The 20100-nt window shown below is 35.4% G+C and overlaps 1 protein-coding gene across 1 annotated transcript; it reads right to left on the bottom strand.

The window, feature by feature from the left end:
• Window positions 1-1771: 1771 nt before the first annotated feature.
• LOC144438972 (uncharacterized) lies at window positions 1772-14357 on the bottom strand. Its single transcript, XM_078128203.1, has 5 exons — window positions 14238-14357; window positions 13133-13283; window positions 10751-10900; window positions 4394-4627; window positions 1772-2642 (listed from the first exon to the last, which is right to left on the bottom strand). The coding sequence occupies exons 1-5, from the start codon at window positions 14259-14261 to the stop codon at window positions 1837-1839; spliced, it is 1365 nt and encodes a 454-aa protein (XP_077984329.1). The 5' UTR covers window positions 14262-14357; the 3' UTR covers window positions 1772-1836.
• Between the last annotated feature and the right edge of the window lie 5743 nt (window positions 14358-20100).

Below are 20100 nucleotides of genomic sequence, written 5' to 3'. Positions count from 1 at the left end.
TAAACATGGACTTGACGATTTTAATGGCTGCAATTGTTTACCTTCTGATAATCAACATGTCAACTCGTCTGCTTCTACATCCACACAGCTGTGTGTGGTCGCTCAGAAATTGTTTCTTTTGCTTTTGAAATTGTCAGTATTTGTAAAAAAAGAAAAGAAAAGAAGATGTCTCAGGGGTGAACAGTAAAGCACCAAGGCATCTCAATGGTTTGTGACTGATGAACTGAAGAGCTCCCTCTAGAGATGAAGTGTTTTATAGTGTTGCAAATCAAATTGTGAGTGAGAGGGCTGTCATAACTGAATGAGAAAACCACAGTACTAGTTTTGATGAAGGTATTATGCTCAGCAACATATACAAATGTTAAGACAAACAAATTATTTTGAAACCAAGCCCCGCCTTTGTCCTACTACTATGGTAGTTGCATTGAAAATTCACTAGTCACACACATTTGAGTTCGACAACAAATTATAAATAAAAATACATTGATGTGGATGCAGCATGGGAAGCCGAGCTCACCTATTTAATTTGCATACATTTGACCTTGAAGAGAACGGTCAAGGTCATTCAGAATGTTTAATATAAGGCTATTCCTTGACAAATCATTAAATGACACTAACAAAAATATGCACCATCTATATCATGATAGAATTTGAAAGAGGTATGGAATTTGTTGAATGCTATATGATAAAACTTGTCTTCGTCAATTCACATGAAAAAAAGACAATTTGAAATGAAGTGATGAAAGTTGTTTAAGAGTAGCAGATTGACTGATTGATTGTGATAAATGGAAATAGGTATAGTGCATGGCATTAATTGATGTGCAATTTAGAAAATAAACAACCAATAGCCAATGCACCATCACAATTCTCCATGCACACAAATAATCACAAACACACACACACACACACACACACTGCTCCCTCCACAACTGACCATTTGGGGCTACAAAGTTAAGGGAGTCTGTCTTGCTTTCTGGTAAGTTTATTAAACTGAAAGAAGTCTGGATACAGTCATCAATTTACAAAGCACGTCCAAACAACCAACCCCCCCCCCCCACACACACACACACACACTGCTGATTCAGGCTAACTAAGCATTTTGTTTTCTGATAATTTATTAACTGAAAGAAATCTGGATATAGTCATCAATTTACAAAGCTGAGAATCTTACTTTTTTATTTATTGAATGACAATAATCAAAAGTGGTACAAGCTGAGTTTATAAACTTTGTAAAGTGTAGATATTTACATAAAACCTTACTAAAACTATTCTAGTATAAAATGTTAATGTTGATGTATAACTTCTGTGGTATCTTCCGGTGTTGATAGCTCAGAGCATGTCATAGATTGTATCATACCAATTTCCTCAACATTAATGCATAACAGTTATGAAAAATAATGCCGTTGGTTTGTTTATCTTCATACCAGGGTCAAGTTCTTGTATTTTTTTAGTGATTCTTCAGTGAAAATATCCTGCAAGTACCTCTTTAATATGTGGCAATAATGAAGACCAAAATGTATAAACTTAGCTTGTGCACCTTTACTCCACTATTCTCTCAGTATACTCTCAGAAATAGTTTTTTTTTATGGAAGACGATATTTATACTAATGATCAAGTATATGCAGACCATAAAACTATAAAAATATCGACTGGCAGTGAATGCAAAACAAAGATATATTATTTGAAGTACTGGAGATTTTGATGCATTGAACTATAGGCATCGCCTATGTGTACACTACACATAGGCGATGCCTATAGTTCAATGTATGGTAATAATAAAAATGTTATTTGACACTCAATCAATCTTGACTGATTTGAGCATTTAAAGACTTAAGTTTAACAGATTTTATTAATTTTTTTCTTATTTCTAGGCTGGTTATCTTCAGCTTCTTGATTTCTAACAAGTGGTTCTTTATCAGATCTTTCATCGTTTTCTTTGTCAATTTCCACTGTGTGGACATAAATACTTGGTATTGGTGCGCTATCGTTACTAGCATAACCACTGATACTGGGAACATCTGCTTGTCTGTTACTGAAGTATGCATTAACTTTATCTTTGGTAGACTCGAAATATAAAGATTCATTTCCGAGTTGTTGTTCATGGTTACCGACGTTGCCAGCCTGGTCTGATGGATTTCTCAGCAGAGGTAGGGACCCATCGTCATCTACCAGTTCACTCTGACTCATGTGGCTATTTTCTGCATCTGTTTCTGCAGGGTCGTCATTATCTTCAGTAACATCATTTCTCTCACTGCTGTAGCCTGACTCACCACTGTTTTGTCTCTGCGGGCCCTCGCTTTGTACATTGAGGGTGTCTGTTTGGTTTGGTGTGGCTTCATCATTTAGTACGCAAATTGTGCTGTCATCCGTATGTTCTACTTCCACTGGATCTGTTGCACTCAATATTTGTTGATCTGACTTTTTTCTGAGAATAACGAGTATTTTCTTCTTACAACAATCCGCTCGGAATACAAAAAATAATACAATAACTAAAAGGGCAGCAAAAATACCAATAAGGATGAGAGCTAAAGTGTTTGTGTTAGCTGGATATATTGGAACAAGTGTTGGATTGATGAATGTTGACATTCCACTAGACTGTGGTGATCTTGCAGTTGTTATATTGTAACCAGGTGTCGAGATATCTGCCATGAAAATAATAAGTAAGCAACAATAAATTCTTTATCATTTCATATAGAGAATGCATTAATATTCATGTGACAGTGTTGTTGATTGGCTAAGATGTCAATGATATTCATTGTGACTGTTGTTGATTGGCTCAGATGTCAATGATATTCATGTGACAGTGTTGTCGATTGGCTAAGATGTCAATGATATTCATGTGACAGTGTTGTCGATTGGCTAAGATGTCAATGATATTCATTGTGACTGTTGTTGATTGGCTCAGATGTCAATGATATTCATGTGACAGTGTTGTCGATTGGCTAAGATGTCAATGATATTCATGTGACAGTGTTGTTGATTGGCTAAGATGTCAATGATATTCATGTGACGGTGTTGTTGATTGGCTAAGATGTCAATGATATTCATGTGACGGTGTTGTTGATTGGCTAAGATGTCAATGATATTCATGTGACGGTGTTGTTGATTGGCTAAGATGTCAATGATATTCATGTGACAGTGTTGTTGATTGGCTAAGATGTCTATGATATTCATGTGACAGTGTTGTCGATTGGCTAAGATGTCAATGATATTCATGTGACGGTGTTGTTGATTGGCTAAGATGTCAATGATATTCATGTGACTGTTGTTGATTGGCTAAGATGTCAATGATATTCATGTGACAGTGTTGTTGATTGGCTAAGATGTCAATGATATTCATGTGACGGTGTTGTTGATTGGCTAAGATGTCAATGATATTCATGTGACAGTGTTGTTGATTGGCTAAGATGTCAATGATATTCATGTGGCAGTGTTGTTGATTGGCTAAGATGTCAATGATATTCATGTGACAGTGTTGTTGATTGGCTAAGATGTCAATGATATTCATGTGACTGTTGTTGATTGGCTAAGATGTCAATGATATTCATGTGACTGTTGTTGATTGGCTAAGATGTCAATGATATTCATGTGACTGTTGTTGATTGGCTAAGATGTCAATGATATTCATGTGACTGTTGTTGATTGGCTAAGATGTCAATGATATTCATGTGACAGTGTTGTTGATTGGCTAAGATGTCAATGATATTCATGTGACAGTGTTGTTGATTGGCTAAGATGTCAATGATATTCATGTGACAGTGTTGTTGATTGGCTAAGATGTCAATGATATTCATGTGACAGTGTTGTTGATTGGCTAAGATGTCAATGATATTCATTTGACGGTGTTGTTGATTGGCTAAGATGTCAATGATATTCAAATACTTCATTGTGATATTGTTAATATAGTACACAATACAACCATACAAAATATTACAAATTAAAATTTACAAAATGGTAACATACCTTGAAAATATCATTTTTCTATAGATGCATCTTTTCAATAACATGCACATATTTTAAATGGGCAATATGACAAATATCCACAGGAAATAACACTAAGGGGAGAACCATTTCATTTCTGGGGGTGGGAGGAGGATATTGGGGAAAAAAATTGTTGACAGGTTAAGGAGAAAAAAAAATGGCTCGAGTAAAAAAAATGTTCCAACAGACAGAAGTAAAAAAAAAAATTGTTGCGATGTGCTACAAAATTGGTAACCTAGAAAAAAAATGTTGCATTGCTTCTGCATATGGAAAAAAATAATTTGATGCAGGACTGACAATTGCTGTCACAGTGATAGGACAAATTTGTCCTATGCCATAACCGTCCCCCCCCCCCCAGATCAAATGGTTCTCCCATAGTGGTATAGCTTTGAAGACATAACCTTTATTTTACCTTCATCAGGGGTTATATATCTAGGCGAAGGGGAAGTTGACTGTAAAGTAACACTTGTGTGTGTATGAACTGTTGTATATCTTGGTGGAGGGGGGTATGGTGTATTTCTGATAGCCATACAATGGAACCTGGCAGGCACTCCTTTTACGTCACAGTCTTTCTGGTAGTAAGATATACTCTCAAAGCAGTAACTGCACTCCTCACACATATCTGTCAACTCATTCTTGAAGTAACCTGTAAGTGTTAGAGAAGGAGTTTTCATATATGACATTGGTAATCCAGCCTTTTGATTTACTAAGATAAAGGCAAACTAAATCTATTGTTCTTCAATGTGGTAGATTACACAAGTGGGTGATAGCGGTTCCTCTGTTGTGCAATTCTACTAATCACCCTGTGGTCAACATAGTGTAAACATTGGAAGTCCCAAAACAGCACTGCAAGTTCATGGAACTCTAAATAAACTAAATGTCTCCCTACTGTACTGAGACTATAATTAAACCAACATCGATTCAATAGCTTATCACTGTTGTATCAACATGTTGTGACAATAGTTTGTTTGTGTCTGTCTTAGAAAAACTGAAGGCTCAACTATCAGGGTAATTTGATATATGACGTCAGAGATAGCATATGAACCATTTTGTCTGACATATATATTTGCCAAGAGTTGTAAACCAGCGAGATTTCACAGAGGTCTAGATGGATTTTAACCTAAATATCAGAAAGTTAGAATAGCAGAATTGTTAAAGTTTAGCAATCTTGAGAAAGGGTAATATGTAATTTTAGTTTGGGAATTTTTAGTCATCATCTTGATGTTCGTTGTTGCCACTTGTTAAGTGACTGATTTATGTACACGAGAACCAGAACACTTACTACATCAGAACTAGGCTAGAATCTAAGCATATCAAATTTAATACTTTGCTTTAAGTGTCTAAGAAGGAGCTGCAATATATTCAGTGGACGATATATAACCTGCCATGGTGTTATTTCATGGAAAACAGTTACAAAATGTGAAAATCTATTAACCATGGAAATAGAATATGACCAACTTGAGATATAATTTTGTCATGAGAAACCGTTCACCTGTTCATGTAGAAAATGAAAGTGAAACTAAATTAAAAAAAATATAGTGCTATAAAATAAAACTTTACACTGAGTCAACATTAAATTCACTACAGTAACTGAATCTCTACTTTGTGAGCAAATGGCTTGCAATATGATAAACGATGTATATGAGAGAGATGCAAAGCAAAATGCCCAGGGTAGATATTGTGCTAAACATCATGTGTTCAGATCTACATGTAGTAGACTAGAATTAGCTAGGCTAATTAATCTCCTGTATGGGTGAATGAACTGGGGGCCAATACATGTCAGAGTCTGAACTTACGATGACCCTAAATCATGAATATGCATGATAATGTCTGTATTCATAATAGCTGTATCCCTTTCTATATGACAACCAATGAAATGAGTACTAAGTGCAATGTAGGTCGGGTCACTTGTGAAAAAAAATAGTACACTGTTTGATCCTATTTTAATAATTTACTAGACAAAAGCAGTCACAATTTAAACTATCATCACTGACACATCAACAAACAAAATTAGAATTCAAATCAAATACTGTTCAAGCAAGTGACAAAATAGTATTTTCCAATGATTTCTAGTGATGTACACTGTGTTGGTAATTCAAACGTCGTCTAGGACATGATCTTTGGTCTTCCAATGAGTTAAAAGAAAAATCCACTCAGACTTCTTTATGGCTTTAGTTTGTTCACTTGTATTGATTACTACTATCAACTAACATATACCTTTAGGTGATAAAACAGCAACCCAACCCCCCCACCCCCCACCCCAGTGCAGTATATTGGCTTATTTTCAAGATTTCAAACTTCGAGTATTGAAGTTACCAAGATGTTATTTTATTTCCCAAAGTCATATTTAAGTTAATAACAGAAATAAACAAAAGTAGAAATAACCCTGACTGGACCCAAGTTGTCTTTTAAGCAATTCCGAATATCAGTTGGATATTACCCAGAATGCACTTTAGTAACCAAACTGTGAATTTCACAGTCTCTTGCAGATATCAAACTTTAACTCTGAAATCAATCAAACAACTCCTCCTGGCAATTAATTACAGTATTTTTGTTTACATAATGCTATAAATATTCAGTAAACACCATATTACATGTATAATGGTGAACTCGCCGATAAGCTGATGAAATGGTATCCATGCACTGATCATTGGGCTGTTTTGTATGTACCGATATCTTCACTGCATAATTGTACTCCTTGGCTGTGGGCCCTCATCGACTACATAGGGCTAATCATTTGTTGTTTACTGTGGTGCATCGCAATAACAAGTCAACAAATGATTAGCCGTACGTAGTGGATGAGGGCCCACAGTACAAGGATATTCTAGTACAATTATGAGGTAGATATCGGTACATACAAAACAGCCAATAGCGATGCTCCCAAGGACTGTGAGAGAGTCTATGATTATCTATATTATGTACGAAGTGTAAGAGAGACATGATTGCATGTCACATAAAGGTTGTGTGTGTATAAGGTCAGCATAATGTCAGACTTTATGACACCATATTCTCTTATGATATTCAAATGAGAAATATATGTACAATATTACTAATAAATTCAATAATAAAAAATTCTCAATTACAAATGATTCATAGATAATGTGTATAGGGAGTGTGCGAAACATAAAATGAGCATGATTCACTCTTCAGTTTGTCTAAATTTACCAATCCATCTTGTTCTCATATATTTAGTCATACATATGGTATTTTCTTTTTTAACTTAGACTTCACTACAGACTCATTTAGCATTCATTATCAATAAATGGAATTTTCATAATTTTTTTCCAAAAAGTGTATTGAGAGTGTATGTGTTTCACTGATAAATATGATATTCAGTATGAAAACACAGCCACATTCATACATTGTAACAGTATAACAGTAAGCAAATATGTTAAAAATGAATGGAGTGCTTACATTTAAGAATGTCTTAAACCTTATAAACATTTGGTGGACGTGCAAGAATTTCTGACGTCTTGGCAGGCATTGCTGTGTCAAACAATTTCCATCCACATTTAGCATACAGCATATACAGGGTGAGGCCAGACCATGAACTTTACCATTTTCAAACCAATTACCTGCTGTAGCTACATGTTTACTATGGTTATAGTCTAGAGGCTCAGCCTGGCTATTTGTGGCTTAATTGGCTCACAGGTCAAGATATCTTGAGATTTGAAACTGCTGTGATCAGATTTTGGAAAAAATCTTTCATATGTATAATCAAACTTAATGCCAGCTGCTCCATCATTTATATGTGACAGATGCTATATTACACAAATAGAACAGAAAGACTAGCAAGTAAGTATTTAAATAGATCTGGTCTCTGACAAAACCGTATAAAGTATTGCTACTTATTAGTATCATTAACTAGACTAAGTCTAGTTGCTATCTGTGGTATCAAAACTCAGTCTAGTTGCTGTCAAGTCTACATGTACCAGCTAGTCTAACATGTAGTTGCTATTGGTATGTGTGATATCAAATCTCAAGATCTCGCCTCACTTGAAAAGATGATTCAATGCCTAGGATAGCATCAGACTTAGACTGCCAATAAGGTGCTAGGTAATAGCTATACTGTTAAAAATCTGAACTAAGACATGGACGTCAGAAAAACACTGTTTAGTGATTTGAACTGAAATAAAATAACTAGGCATGCCAATTAGTAACTTAGTGGATGTACTTCTCCTAGTAAATAATACCTTTGTGTCTTCATGTGATATGAAAAACATTTGCTGTCTACAGCAAAAAGATGTTTCCCCACTTTTTAACACAATTGAAAGTAAATAAATTTCAAATATGACAAAAACTTGTCATATTATATGGGAATTCTGAATAAAATTATCTGCCCCTAGTTAAAAACCCACAATTCAATGATTAAGGCATTTGTCATTCTCTTTGGATGACTCAGGCCATGACAACATGTAAATTCAATGTACGCTAATAATTCACAGACACAATATAATACGGGTAATGTTAAAGGTGACCACATTTAGAAGTATTTTTTGTATTACCAAATTGAATATATTTGACACCATATGTATACTGGTATTTAAAACCCTCACCCACATAAAACACCGGAAATGAATGCTATAAAAAGAATGTCGAAGTCATAATTCAGGATGACTCTAATGTACACGTAGTAACCATATTTTTTTTAAGTACATCCACAACATACCATCTACTCCTACTTAAGTTCTCGCCCACTTTATAGTCTCCCACTCACTTTTTTAGTAAATTTATTGATCATTCATGAATTTTAGTCTAAAAGCACTGAAACTGGTAATTGTGTGAATTAAAATTATAGCCCTAAAAAGCTCTGTGCGAAAATTATCTGTTTATAATATTATACTGGTGTAATATGAAGTGGTCTGTATAAGATACAGACATTCGTGTCATGCTATCAGCCATCACCACTCATAGCTTGATAGGGGTGAACAACATGACGTAATCTTACAGTCTAAGTACGAAGGTTCAAATAATAATGCCTAGTATGCTTGCCAAATGTTTGCCAATTTGAGTAGTTGCCAACGTGTATGATGTTTTTTATATATAACATATGATCTTTAAAGGGAGATTTTTAGGAATGTATCAACACTGGATATAAAATCAACACTACAATCATTCAGAGCCAAGATGAATAATTAATAACATACTTCTAAAGATGATTACTTGCTCAGACGACAAAGTTGTATTTTTAGGATCATGATTTAAGTATGATTTACAAATATAGTCGGTAAGATCAACATTCATGTCACGCTATCAGCCAGCACTCACTGTAAATATGTTCGAAGTCCCTAACCCTATTGTAATGGATGAGAGGCCTGATATGGCTGAACATTATTATCTTGTAGTGTAAAAAGAATACTAATGTTTAAAAAAACAAAAAAATGCAGAAAAATAAGTACAGAAACCTTGAACTTTGACGTTATTATATTGAAATTTGTGTGATGGATTACATTGATGGCACATTTCTGATTTTTCATGGCTTACTTTTTACTTTATCTTTGGTTATAAGGCCTAATGAAAAAAATTGTGTGGTTCCGATTATGCTCAATTTTAGAATAGGTGGGGTAGGTAGACTTATTACTATATTTTATAATATACTTTTTTTCATGTGTGAGTGTACATGCCTAGTTCAGGTTTTCCATTGTTTCCCAAATGGTCTCTTATTTCTTCTTATCAGACTTACAGACATTACAGATTGGAAGAACAGTTTTATATCGTCTTTTTAAGTTGATGACAGTTTCTATTTCTTGTGAGACTTTTTTGCAATTTTACTATTTTTTCCTCAAATATGGAAAAAAAAAGAAGAAGTTTAGGGTCAGCAGTGAAAAGCTAGGTGGGGTCGGGTAACCGGAACAAAACAATTATTTTTTTAAAGCCTAAATGAACTCCCTTCTTAGCCTCTGTGACTGAAACCTCTATATCAGGTGACCTACTTCTATAAAAACACGGAAACAGATGGTCAGTGCACTCTCATGTAGAGTTCATGTTGTTCATTTTATACACAAGTCTGGGAAAGTTGTAATCTATCGGCTATCAGTGGCATCCAACCTCAAGATCTCTCTTAATGGACAACCTCTCGACTGTACCACGGATGGCCTCTAGACTTTTAGTTGTCACCTGTATGCAAATTATATGGAGTACAAACATTTCTACCATAAATTACACACAAAGGATCTTTAGAAAATCAATATTGTGGTCTTATTACGGTCATGCATGTACAGGTTGCAAAAAATAAAGCACAGTGTACTCTAGCTTGTGCAGATGTTGTTACTTTGACATAATAGAGCATAATATAAAACTTATCAAAATACTGTTCCTAAACAAAACTTTTGTACAGATACAAAAGTCTTCAAATTGCAAGCCTTTGCAGAATACATACTCCCCAGCAAGTTCTTGTAGGGCAAAGTTATTGGGTAAATTTAAATTCGACCTTGAAGATGAAGGTCAAGGTCAAATGTCAATGTCTGAATAGAAAGCATACTTCTAATAATGTGGGTGGGTGTACACACTTTAATGGAGTCTCAGAGTACAAAGCTTTTAAAGTTATTGATCAATTTAGTATTTGACCTTGAAGATAAAGGTCAAGGTCAAAGCTTCAGTGTCCAGCTGAAAGCTTAACTCAATAAACATAGATGCAGACACTTGAATGGGATCTATAGGTACAAAACTTCATCAGTTAATGAGCAATGTGTTCTTTGACCTTGAAGATGGTGGTCAAGGTCAAGGTACAAACAAGCATCACCTGTTGGGGCTAAACTAATGTACTTACCGATGTAACAGTTTCCACATCTTGCATTCTGGGTGACTATACAAGTGTTAATGAGCTCTTGATGAGGAGAACAGTGAGTGCAAGGTTCACAATCTCTCACAGCACTGTACATTGATGAATATGTCTCACCTTGGACACATGGTCTACAAACTGGAAATAAAAATATGTGGGAGATCTTGTCAAACATACTTCAAAATCTTGTTTCGTCATTTTTAAAATTACAGATATTCAGTCCACCCATTACTAGCTGGAACAATGTAACTCAAATTGTGGCTATTACTACATTTGTGTGATATGTGCAGTTTCGTAGTTGCTAGGACTCCTAGGAGACTAAATGTACATTTTTAGCACAACTGAACTCTGAGGTACTTCAGTACATATTCACCTTTGAGTCTCATCATACACGTGATACAAAAACCTAACCAGTAACTACGTCAGTCACCTACCTTATCTGCTTTTAAATCCAATGTTAAAACTTTACTTTTTAAAACTGCTTTTTAACTGATATTTGTATTGTATGAATTGCTTACAGCATCTTTGATCACATTTTTTGTGGATTCTGACGCTTTATAAATAAATTATTATTATTATTATTATTATTATTTACACTCAAATTTAAATTAAAATGATGTTTCTGAGCAGAAATGTGTATGAATTATGAACGACATTTTCTTCACAAGTGAACTTTGTCCTTGTGTCAAAAATAGCACCAATGGAGTTGTAGGTACCAATAAAAAGTTTGATAATTTGTAATAAAAAAATGTTTACCATGCATGTAAATCCATCCTTCTTGTTGTTACCTATGTAATACGCAACATCATTTTACTGTTGCTATGTGCAGTTTCTTGGGTGCTGTGTGAATTTGTCATTTATCAAAATATTTATCTACTTGCCTGTACTCCCCCTGTTGTTACCTTTGCCATATACACCATCATTTTGTTGCTATCACCATAGTCTTGTTGGTAGGTAGACATATGCAAATTGTAATACCTTTTTTGGATATATGTCCACTTGTGCAACCAACCCTGCTATCTTTTCAATATATACATCTGTTTGGCTGTTGCTAGGGGCATGGTCTTGTTGATAGGCAAACATGGGATCTTTTTCTTAAAAAGTTTATGCACATGCCTACCCATATCTTTGCAATACACATCATTATTTGACAGTTACTATGGGCAGTCTGTCTATTCACTTGCCTACCCATCCCTGTTTTATCTTTATAATATACATCATCATTTAACTGTTGCTATTGGTGTGGTCTAGTTGCTAGGCATATTTGCATACATTTTTTGAACGTTTATCTGCTTACCTACCCATCCCTGTTACTTTTGCAAAATATACTGGCAATGGCTGTTGCTAAGGGCATGGTCATGGTTACTAGGGTCAGTTGTGTCAATGTGTGTGTTCAACAATATCTGAAAAATAACATCCCTATTAATTTCAGCACCATCCATCAGGTACTAATCGAGATAGAAGTTTTTGACCAAAAGTGAGATTTTTAGACCTCATTTGCCTATCACTGCACATCCTGTTGTCAATACTTCTTCATCTACACATCTCAAGGTACATCTCCATTAAATCTTCGTGCGATCTGCCCAGTAGTTGTGAAATTTAAATATTTTAATCAAAGAGTTAAATTTCTATACGTAATTTGCATATCACTGACAGAATCACCATGATATGAACAAATCTTCATCTACACATCCCAAAGAACACCCCAACCAAATTTCAGGCCAACCTGTCCAGTAGACATAGTTAAGGAGTTCTGGAGTTGGCTACTTTGTTGTATTGGATTTCAATTTTCAATCACTTCAATAACTCAAGTAATCTACTGATATTGAAGGAGAACGCAACTCCAGGCAAATAAAGGAATTTTTGTAAACCTAGGGTTCTAGAGAGTCATTATATAATTTTACATGACTTACATTACGTACGATTGCCAAGAAATACAGTTAAATTAAAATAAAATTATTGGCCATCTATTGTTTAGTTGCTCTATTAGCAGTCGCACATTGTTTCAGGGGGCTAGCCTCATAAATATACAATGGTCGAACACTGAATATTCATGAGCAAAGAACAAATGCAGAATCAAATCATGTGTGGAAACTACGTAAATGTTCTAGGCAACACACCACAAGGCAACTCATGAATATTCAATGTGCATGTGTTCCATACTTATGAAAATGCAGTGTTCAACCATTAGGCCAGATGAGACAACATGCGACTGCTACAAAGGGCTGCCAGTAAACAATTGATGGGCAATAATTTCAACTTCAGATTTCTTGACAATCACGCCTGATGTAAAATCATAAAATAAGTCTATGATCCAAAGTTTACAAAAATACCTTTATTTCCTGGAGTAGAATTCTCCATTAAAATTACCTGTATCTGAATTATTTGTACATTCTTTTTCTACACCTTGTCCTGGTGGACACTGTGTACAGTTCATACAAAGAGTGTTTCCATCGATATCTTCTATTTGATAGCCATTACAATCTTGTTGGCATGTCACAGATTTGACAAAAAGAATGACCTGAGAAATTTAATACAAACATAATTTACTACCAAATCACAAATATAATAGATTTTCATTTAGGCAGCAAAATATTTTTTCATCTAACACAACGGTTTGTTTGTTTACAAATTACACACACAATCAAGAGAGAGAGAGAGAGAGAGAGAGAGAGAGAGAGAGAGAGAGAGAGAGAGAGAGAGAGAGAGAGAGAGAGAGAGAGAGAGAGAGAGAGAGAGAGAGAGAGCGAGAGAGAGACAGAGAGAGACAGAGACACAGAGACAGAGACAGAGAGGGGGAGAGAGAGAGAGAAAGAGAGAGAGAGAGAGAGAGAGAGTGAGAGAGAGAGAGGGAGAGAGAGAGAGAGGGGGGGAGGGACAGAGAGACAGAGAAAGAGACAAAGAGACAGATAGAGATTTCTCTCTTTCTCTTTAACCTATTCACTTTTTTGTGGTGACATTAATACATTGTAATTATTTCTAAAACAAGATTAATACAAATTTTGCACTGCAGGCTTCAAGTCGTCGCCACCCCCCCCCCCCCCCACCCCGATATAGCCTAGGAAATTTCGCAATAACGCCTGCATACACCGTTACACGTGGCTCTGAAATCCCACACACTAACCACTTCATATAAATAACATGACACATACAGGAATATCTCCTTGACTTGAGCAAGACTAACACAAATATCGAACCAAACATTACAATATGAATTAAAACAACATCATTATGATTATCATAGCTGAAAAAAAGTGTATGAATACTGCAGTTTTTAAACACAAGTCAAAGGTCATATTATTCCAGGAATTGTGTGAACTTAATGTGTGTCCACACAACATGTACCAGATATAGATGTGTATCATGTGATGTGGAAACATACACATCTACAACATCATCGTCATCGTCAACGTTATGACGTATTTCCAATCATCACACGTTACTGGTGGAACGTAACAATTTGTATGAGCCTTACCATAACATAGGCGATATAGACCATCGTCGCAAAAACGGAGCGGCCCGTTTCTGCCCCGCTATTGAAATTTTGCACTGCGCATGTACGTCACCGGTGTCGATTGAATTCCTGAAATATTAATTACGACCTTTGACTCGTAAAAAAAAGGACGGGTCCGTTTCTTCGAACGGGGGGGAGGGGGGGGGGAGTCAGCCTGTTTTTCTCTTTTTTGTATATGCTTTTCTTATTATTGGAAATTTGAAAATTTGGAATTGGGGAAGCCTTGTGTTTTTCATTAAAATATTATAATAACAGACAATTGACATGGGGATGTATTATTGCTTAGATGGCCATTTTCTTAGGAAAATATTGTACGAATCCTGCTGCTACAAATGTATCAATCTCTATACTATACTAATAGATATACCTTTTCTTCTTACAGGTAGGAATGTATAGTCAAAAGCTTAAGGTTGTTACATTTAGTCTGTAGACCTGGAAAATAACAATCTATGAAATATTACACGCCCCTATGATTGACATGACCATGTCTGAACTTTGGCAAACTCAATTTTCTTCTCCCCATTGTTCATTGTTCATTGTTCTTCCCACTCCAATGTTTAATATTACTTCACCTAGAATGGCATCAAAGTTGTATTACCTACCATACTAGTTAGTGTACATATTATGTAAATGGTACCTGGACAATTGGACCCAGGTCAATTGGACCCAAGTCAATTGGACCGAACACAATCAACCCAACACAATCAACACATTTTAAATTTGTGAATTATTACCTTAAAGACTATGGATAACCTAAAAATTGCTTTAGGCTTATCAGAGCAAAATGACCTCCAGAACTTCAAAGGGGAGACCTTGAACCCTTCTTATACACTATTGTCAGCTTTGGACTGGACATGCCGACATTTCAACATCAGATCCTAAACCGAAACCGAAACCGAAAGCACGATATGAATACCTACAATGCAGGGTACTAGTAATACATCATCATTGGCTTGTGAATATCGACCAAGAATTGATAATTGAATAGAATTCACAGGATAGCATTTTCATCGTACTTTTAGACAACTCAGCTGTAACTGAGATTCCTGAAAAGTGAGAGATTGTCAAAAACATAAACTTAAACCATCCCAGTTACTACAAATACGACCCGATATTAAACCAAGACGGGTCCATTGTCTGCCTTACACCATAAGCTTATCAATTTCGAACAAGATACTTGATATGTCTTACCATCTCCGAGTGTTTATTATGGGGGTGGGGGTGTTCGAGACCAAGTTAGATCGATCATATAAGCCCCTTATATTTGAGCTTAGCGCAAAATTCGAATTGAGAGCTACCATCGCTATGTGAAGTTTTTTGCATTAGAAATATCAGCCAAGTTATAGATCAAAGTATGACCGAGAAGGCAACGTTTATTTTTGTCCTCTAATTGTACGAGATTACGTACGTTGAGTATTGGCTTTGGAAGACATTTAAATTATTAGACTTGTATATTACATACAAAAGAGGACTCAAACGACAATAAACGACGGAGGGGTTAGCGGTCAGTGTGTAACCTGGATGTAAAGGACATTGAAGAAATTAAAATATATGACTTACCTGTTCAATGGCTTTTTTCGTACCCCTGTATATCATAGCTTTATTGAAATTCACTAAGTTGTTGTTCGTTCATGTTTAATTATCAAAATTGAAGTTTCAAATATCGCTTTGGCTTTTGCATGTACATGCTCTTTCTCCAGTTTGAATAGTGTGTTTGGTCGCTAGATAAACCTAATCGAAACAACCAAGATTCAAAAGAGTATGATGAGAGATATTTATATGATTTGCATTTTGCAATCTCGAAAGAGATTTTGATGAATTAGGTGTGAAACACGTACAAGGTGTGTTGTCGATATTGTCGTCTGCCACTAACTCTGTCGTCTTTTCAGACGTGAGCTGGACCATGGAAAAGTCGGTATGATATACTACAACTTTGGGTGTACAATTCTATCAATGAATCTCACCGGGTTGTAACATTCATGAGGAATTTTGAGATTGAAAAACGCAAACGCTGCAACTCTATTTTCGTTCACAAACTCACGAAGATGATTTGAACGATATATGGAAATTTTGTATTCGAAAAATTGCTACTTGTTGATAAAAATTATGATTCAACTACATTTTAAGGTTAGTGATATGTTTATAAAATGAATACAGAAAAAAAGATATATCGCGAAGCTACAAACTCCACACTCAAAGTCTACTAGTTTCGCCCTTAGTACCTAGTTGGTAGCTAGAGGGCGTTATCATAGTGCATTACTGGCGTGAATGTTACTTTCCATTACATGTACATGTATTTAGTACAACTCACCTGAACCACAACTGTACTATAGTCATATGGTAAAGTTCGATATGCAAATTATGAAAAGAATAATTTTGGTCAAAAATCGCAAACTCAAAACTAATTGGTGAATTTAGGATAAACAACTACATTCTTTTACGGGGGGGGGGGGGGGGTTATGAGCCTCATCCTACAAAATCGGTTTTAAGTTTAATGGATGTTTTGTACCCCTAAATACAAATATTTCTTTAAAAATGTCAAATTGAGAAAAGGAAGAATATTTGCTATAGCGTATATAAATACATACTAAAGTAAAGTAAGGTGTCAGCAAAAGAACTATTTTTCCTCACTACATACTAGCTTTGTATTCATAGCACTACACACTACTACATAGTGATTTGAAATTGATTGTTCAGTTTGAAGCAATTTTCAATTTTGGCCATTTTAGTTAGAATGGGGTTTGGGGAGGGCTATCTGAGGCATATAAAGTACAAGAATTCAGTTTTTATCCATGCTCGCAAACCAGAGCTGTTATTTCCGCTACACTTCGAAAGTAGGGACCCGCTCGTTAAGAACGGTAACGTAAAACGGTCGTGGTTTGCGACGATGTTTTTATCCCACATTAAACAATTGATTTAACCCCTGAGTACAAAACACTTTCAAGCCAGTTATAACACACACATCATGGTCATCATAGATATATGTACCAAATTATTTGAAATTTGAAGTATGTATTCTTTACATTGTAAGTAAGTAAGTAAGTAAGTAAGTAAGTAAGTAAGTAAGTAAGTAAGTAAGTAAGTAAGTAAGTAAGTAAGTAAGTAAGTAAGTAAGTAAGTAAGTAAGTAAGTAAGCAAGCAAGCAAGCAAGCAAGCAGGCAAGCAAGCAGGCAAGCAAGCAGGCAGGCAAGCAGGCAAGCAGGCAAGCTGGCAATTGCAAGCAAAGCAAGTAAAGTAGGTAGGTAGGTAGGTAGGTAGGTAGGTAGGTAGGTAAGTAGGTAAGTAGGTAAGTAAGTAAGTAAGTAAGTAAGTAAGTAAGTAAGTAAGTAAGTAAGTAAGTAAGTAAGTAAGTAAGTAAGTAAGTAAGTAAGTAAGTAAGTAAGTAAGTAAAGTAAAGTAAGTAAGTAAGTAAGTAAGTAAATAAGTAAGTAAATAAGTATCCAACAGGCGGTTTGTGCCCCAGGTCTTTGATTGTAACATTAAGTTACTCAGTAATCATGATATACGGAAATAAAATAATATGAAACCTGACTTTTCTCAAAAGTGTATCTTGCTCGGCACCATTGAATGTTACTTCTCGTTAAATTTTGCGTCATAAAGTTCTAAAATTTGTAAAATATAAGTGTTTTTTTCCAAGTCAAAATTTTAGATAACAACTTGTGTTATTTTGTCCCTTTTATCATTATCAGGAAGCGTTTACATACTCGATTAGATAACTGACATTCTTGTTGATCTCGAAAAGAGAGGGAGAATTTTTTCAAATTATTTACTATGTATTCATCAAAGTCCTGATTATGTACGTATTTTGATTGTAAAGGTCTTGCACTTTAATTATGTACTCATTTAATTGCTTTACTGTCAGACACTGAAATTTCATGATAAGGATCGATAAAGTTGTGTTGTGTTGTGTTGTGTTGTGTTGTGTTGCGTTGCGTTGTGTTGCGTTGCGTTGCGTTGCATTGCATTGCATTGCATTGCATTGCATTGCATTGTATTGTATTGTATTGTATTGTATTGTATTGTATTCGGAAACTTGATTAACGAATTCAGCAATAGTTAGCCAATAAAATTCCTATACATTCTTTATATGAACAAAGATCTAATATTAAACCAAAAATATACTTAGTCTTGAAATATATGTATACTGTTTCATAAATACAACTAGATCTGTCAACAGCCTGGATATCAAACTTGTAAGTACATTATGCGTGTATTTTGTCTCTTTTCTTTCCTTTGATAGTCATACGACTGCGATATGTATAGAATACACACGGCTAGGAGTTTCGGATGAATCAACTTTGATAACGCGTGGCAACCCGATACATGCAGAAGTGGGACAAGTCCTCGCTAACTCAATGATCCTCAATATCACCATTCCCACAAGCCAGAGCACATATTTCTGATGAAATAACGAAATGTGTCATTTTGCTTGCGGTGCGTCTTGGACGGTGTCGTAAAAGAGGCTGTCATTTGGCGAGTAATATAGTGGTGACTTTGTCAGTGTCTCATACCACTATAGAAAAGTGGTCTGAGTTAGTATGTGTAAATGACATATATTGTCAACTGTCTAATAAATATCTATACGGTACGATGATAAAGAACAAATCTTTCAACTCAACAGATGTTCAACGTTGGCAACCGAGTCTGAGAAGTCACGAACCCGCAACGGCCATAAAGTACACAGACATTATACCTATACTAAAACATTACATTGAAACCTCCTACTAAACAACTAGAAGCCGCTGAGGCAGAATCTAACTTTACATTAAAACAGTTGACTACAACCAACCCTTGTTGTGATCGGGGATTTCATAAGCTAGCGGTTGCTGCGTGAATGATCTAATCGTGCGATGGGCCTTATACTCCCAGGAAGTACAAAGTGGTATTGTGCCGTTATAGGTCCATGTCGACGTAATAACTGAAGTACTTATATTGAGTAAAGCGTATGAAAACGCGATATAAATCTGACATTTATTGACATTAGTGGCTTTCAACTGTTTGTTACCTCAATACTTGTTACATTATTTCTGTGACGGTAGTAGCAGGTATTTTTCCCTCCAATGTTTGGAGTAACGTTCAATGCTACAGTTGTATGTACACGTATTTTTTCTTGTGTAAGATAAATAAAGTACCTCCATTATCGTTTTTATTGTGTGAGACTTGTAAAGATCAACGATCTGTTGAATGCTTGTAGTGATTAATACGATGGACCTTGGTGAACAATTTGAAGTTGATAGACCTAATTGGAGAGGCTCCGATCCTCCAAGATCTATGGTCACATACATGTGTGGTGAACACACTCTGATGTGTATAAACAACAGTGGAAAGTGACTGGTTAGTAAAAGACAAGACGCCGTCTGGCTTTACAAAATTCTGGCTAACTTTGCTACTGTTAGTGTTAATATATAGTCTGGAAAGACAAAAATTGAAAGTATAACATGTATGTGGTTGTTACAATTTACATTGTGTATGATTTGACAACGCTCTACAGCTGTCAACATAATGAGAGTTCATCCGAAGAACATTTTTGGTAAGATATTTGTTATGATGAACAATAGCAAAAAGTAGTGTCATTTTTATTAATTGTACGATTTTGTCGCGACGGGCGATAGAATGTAACATGATTGTAGTTATGTAAGGAAGGTGTTTGTTTTCCCAGATGACGTTTTATTTAAGTCAACTCAATTGGTTTCTATTGTATTCGACACAAAACGGGATGTGAGAGAAATATCAGAGGAGAAATGGACTAGAGAGCTGGATATGGTTTGATTTGAAGCAAATCTAAATTAATACACCAATGACATAAGAATTATGTAGTAATGCA

This window comes from Glandiceps talaboti, chromosome 8 (assembly GCF_964340395.1).
Source record: "Glandiceps talaboti chromosome 8, keGlaTala1.1, whole genome shotgun sequence".
Lineage (NCBI taxonomy): Eukaryota > Metazoa > Hemichordata > Enteropneusta > Spengelidae > Glandiceps > Glandiceps talaboti.
The sequence above is the reverse complement of the archived record's forward strand: the minus strand, read 5'-3'. Positions and strand labels throughout refer to the sequence as shown.

What these genes read in the sequence shown, in the direction of transcription:
- LOC144438972 (XM_078128203.1), bottom strand. Translation starts at nt 14,261, where the DNA reads ATGGTCTATATCGCCTATGTTATG. An exon ending in TACAAATAATTCAGATACAG is followed by an intron (nt 10,901 to 13,132) that starts GTAATTTTAATG and finishes TTTTATTTCCAG; the next exon opens with TTTGTAGACCATGTGTCCAA. An exon ending in ATGTGGAAACTGTTACATCG is followed by an intron (nt 4,628 to 10,750) that starts GTAAGTACATTA and finishes TAACACTTACAG; the next exon opens with GTTACTTCAAGAATGAGTTG.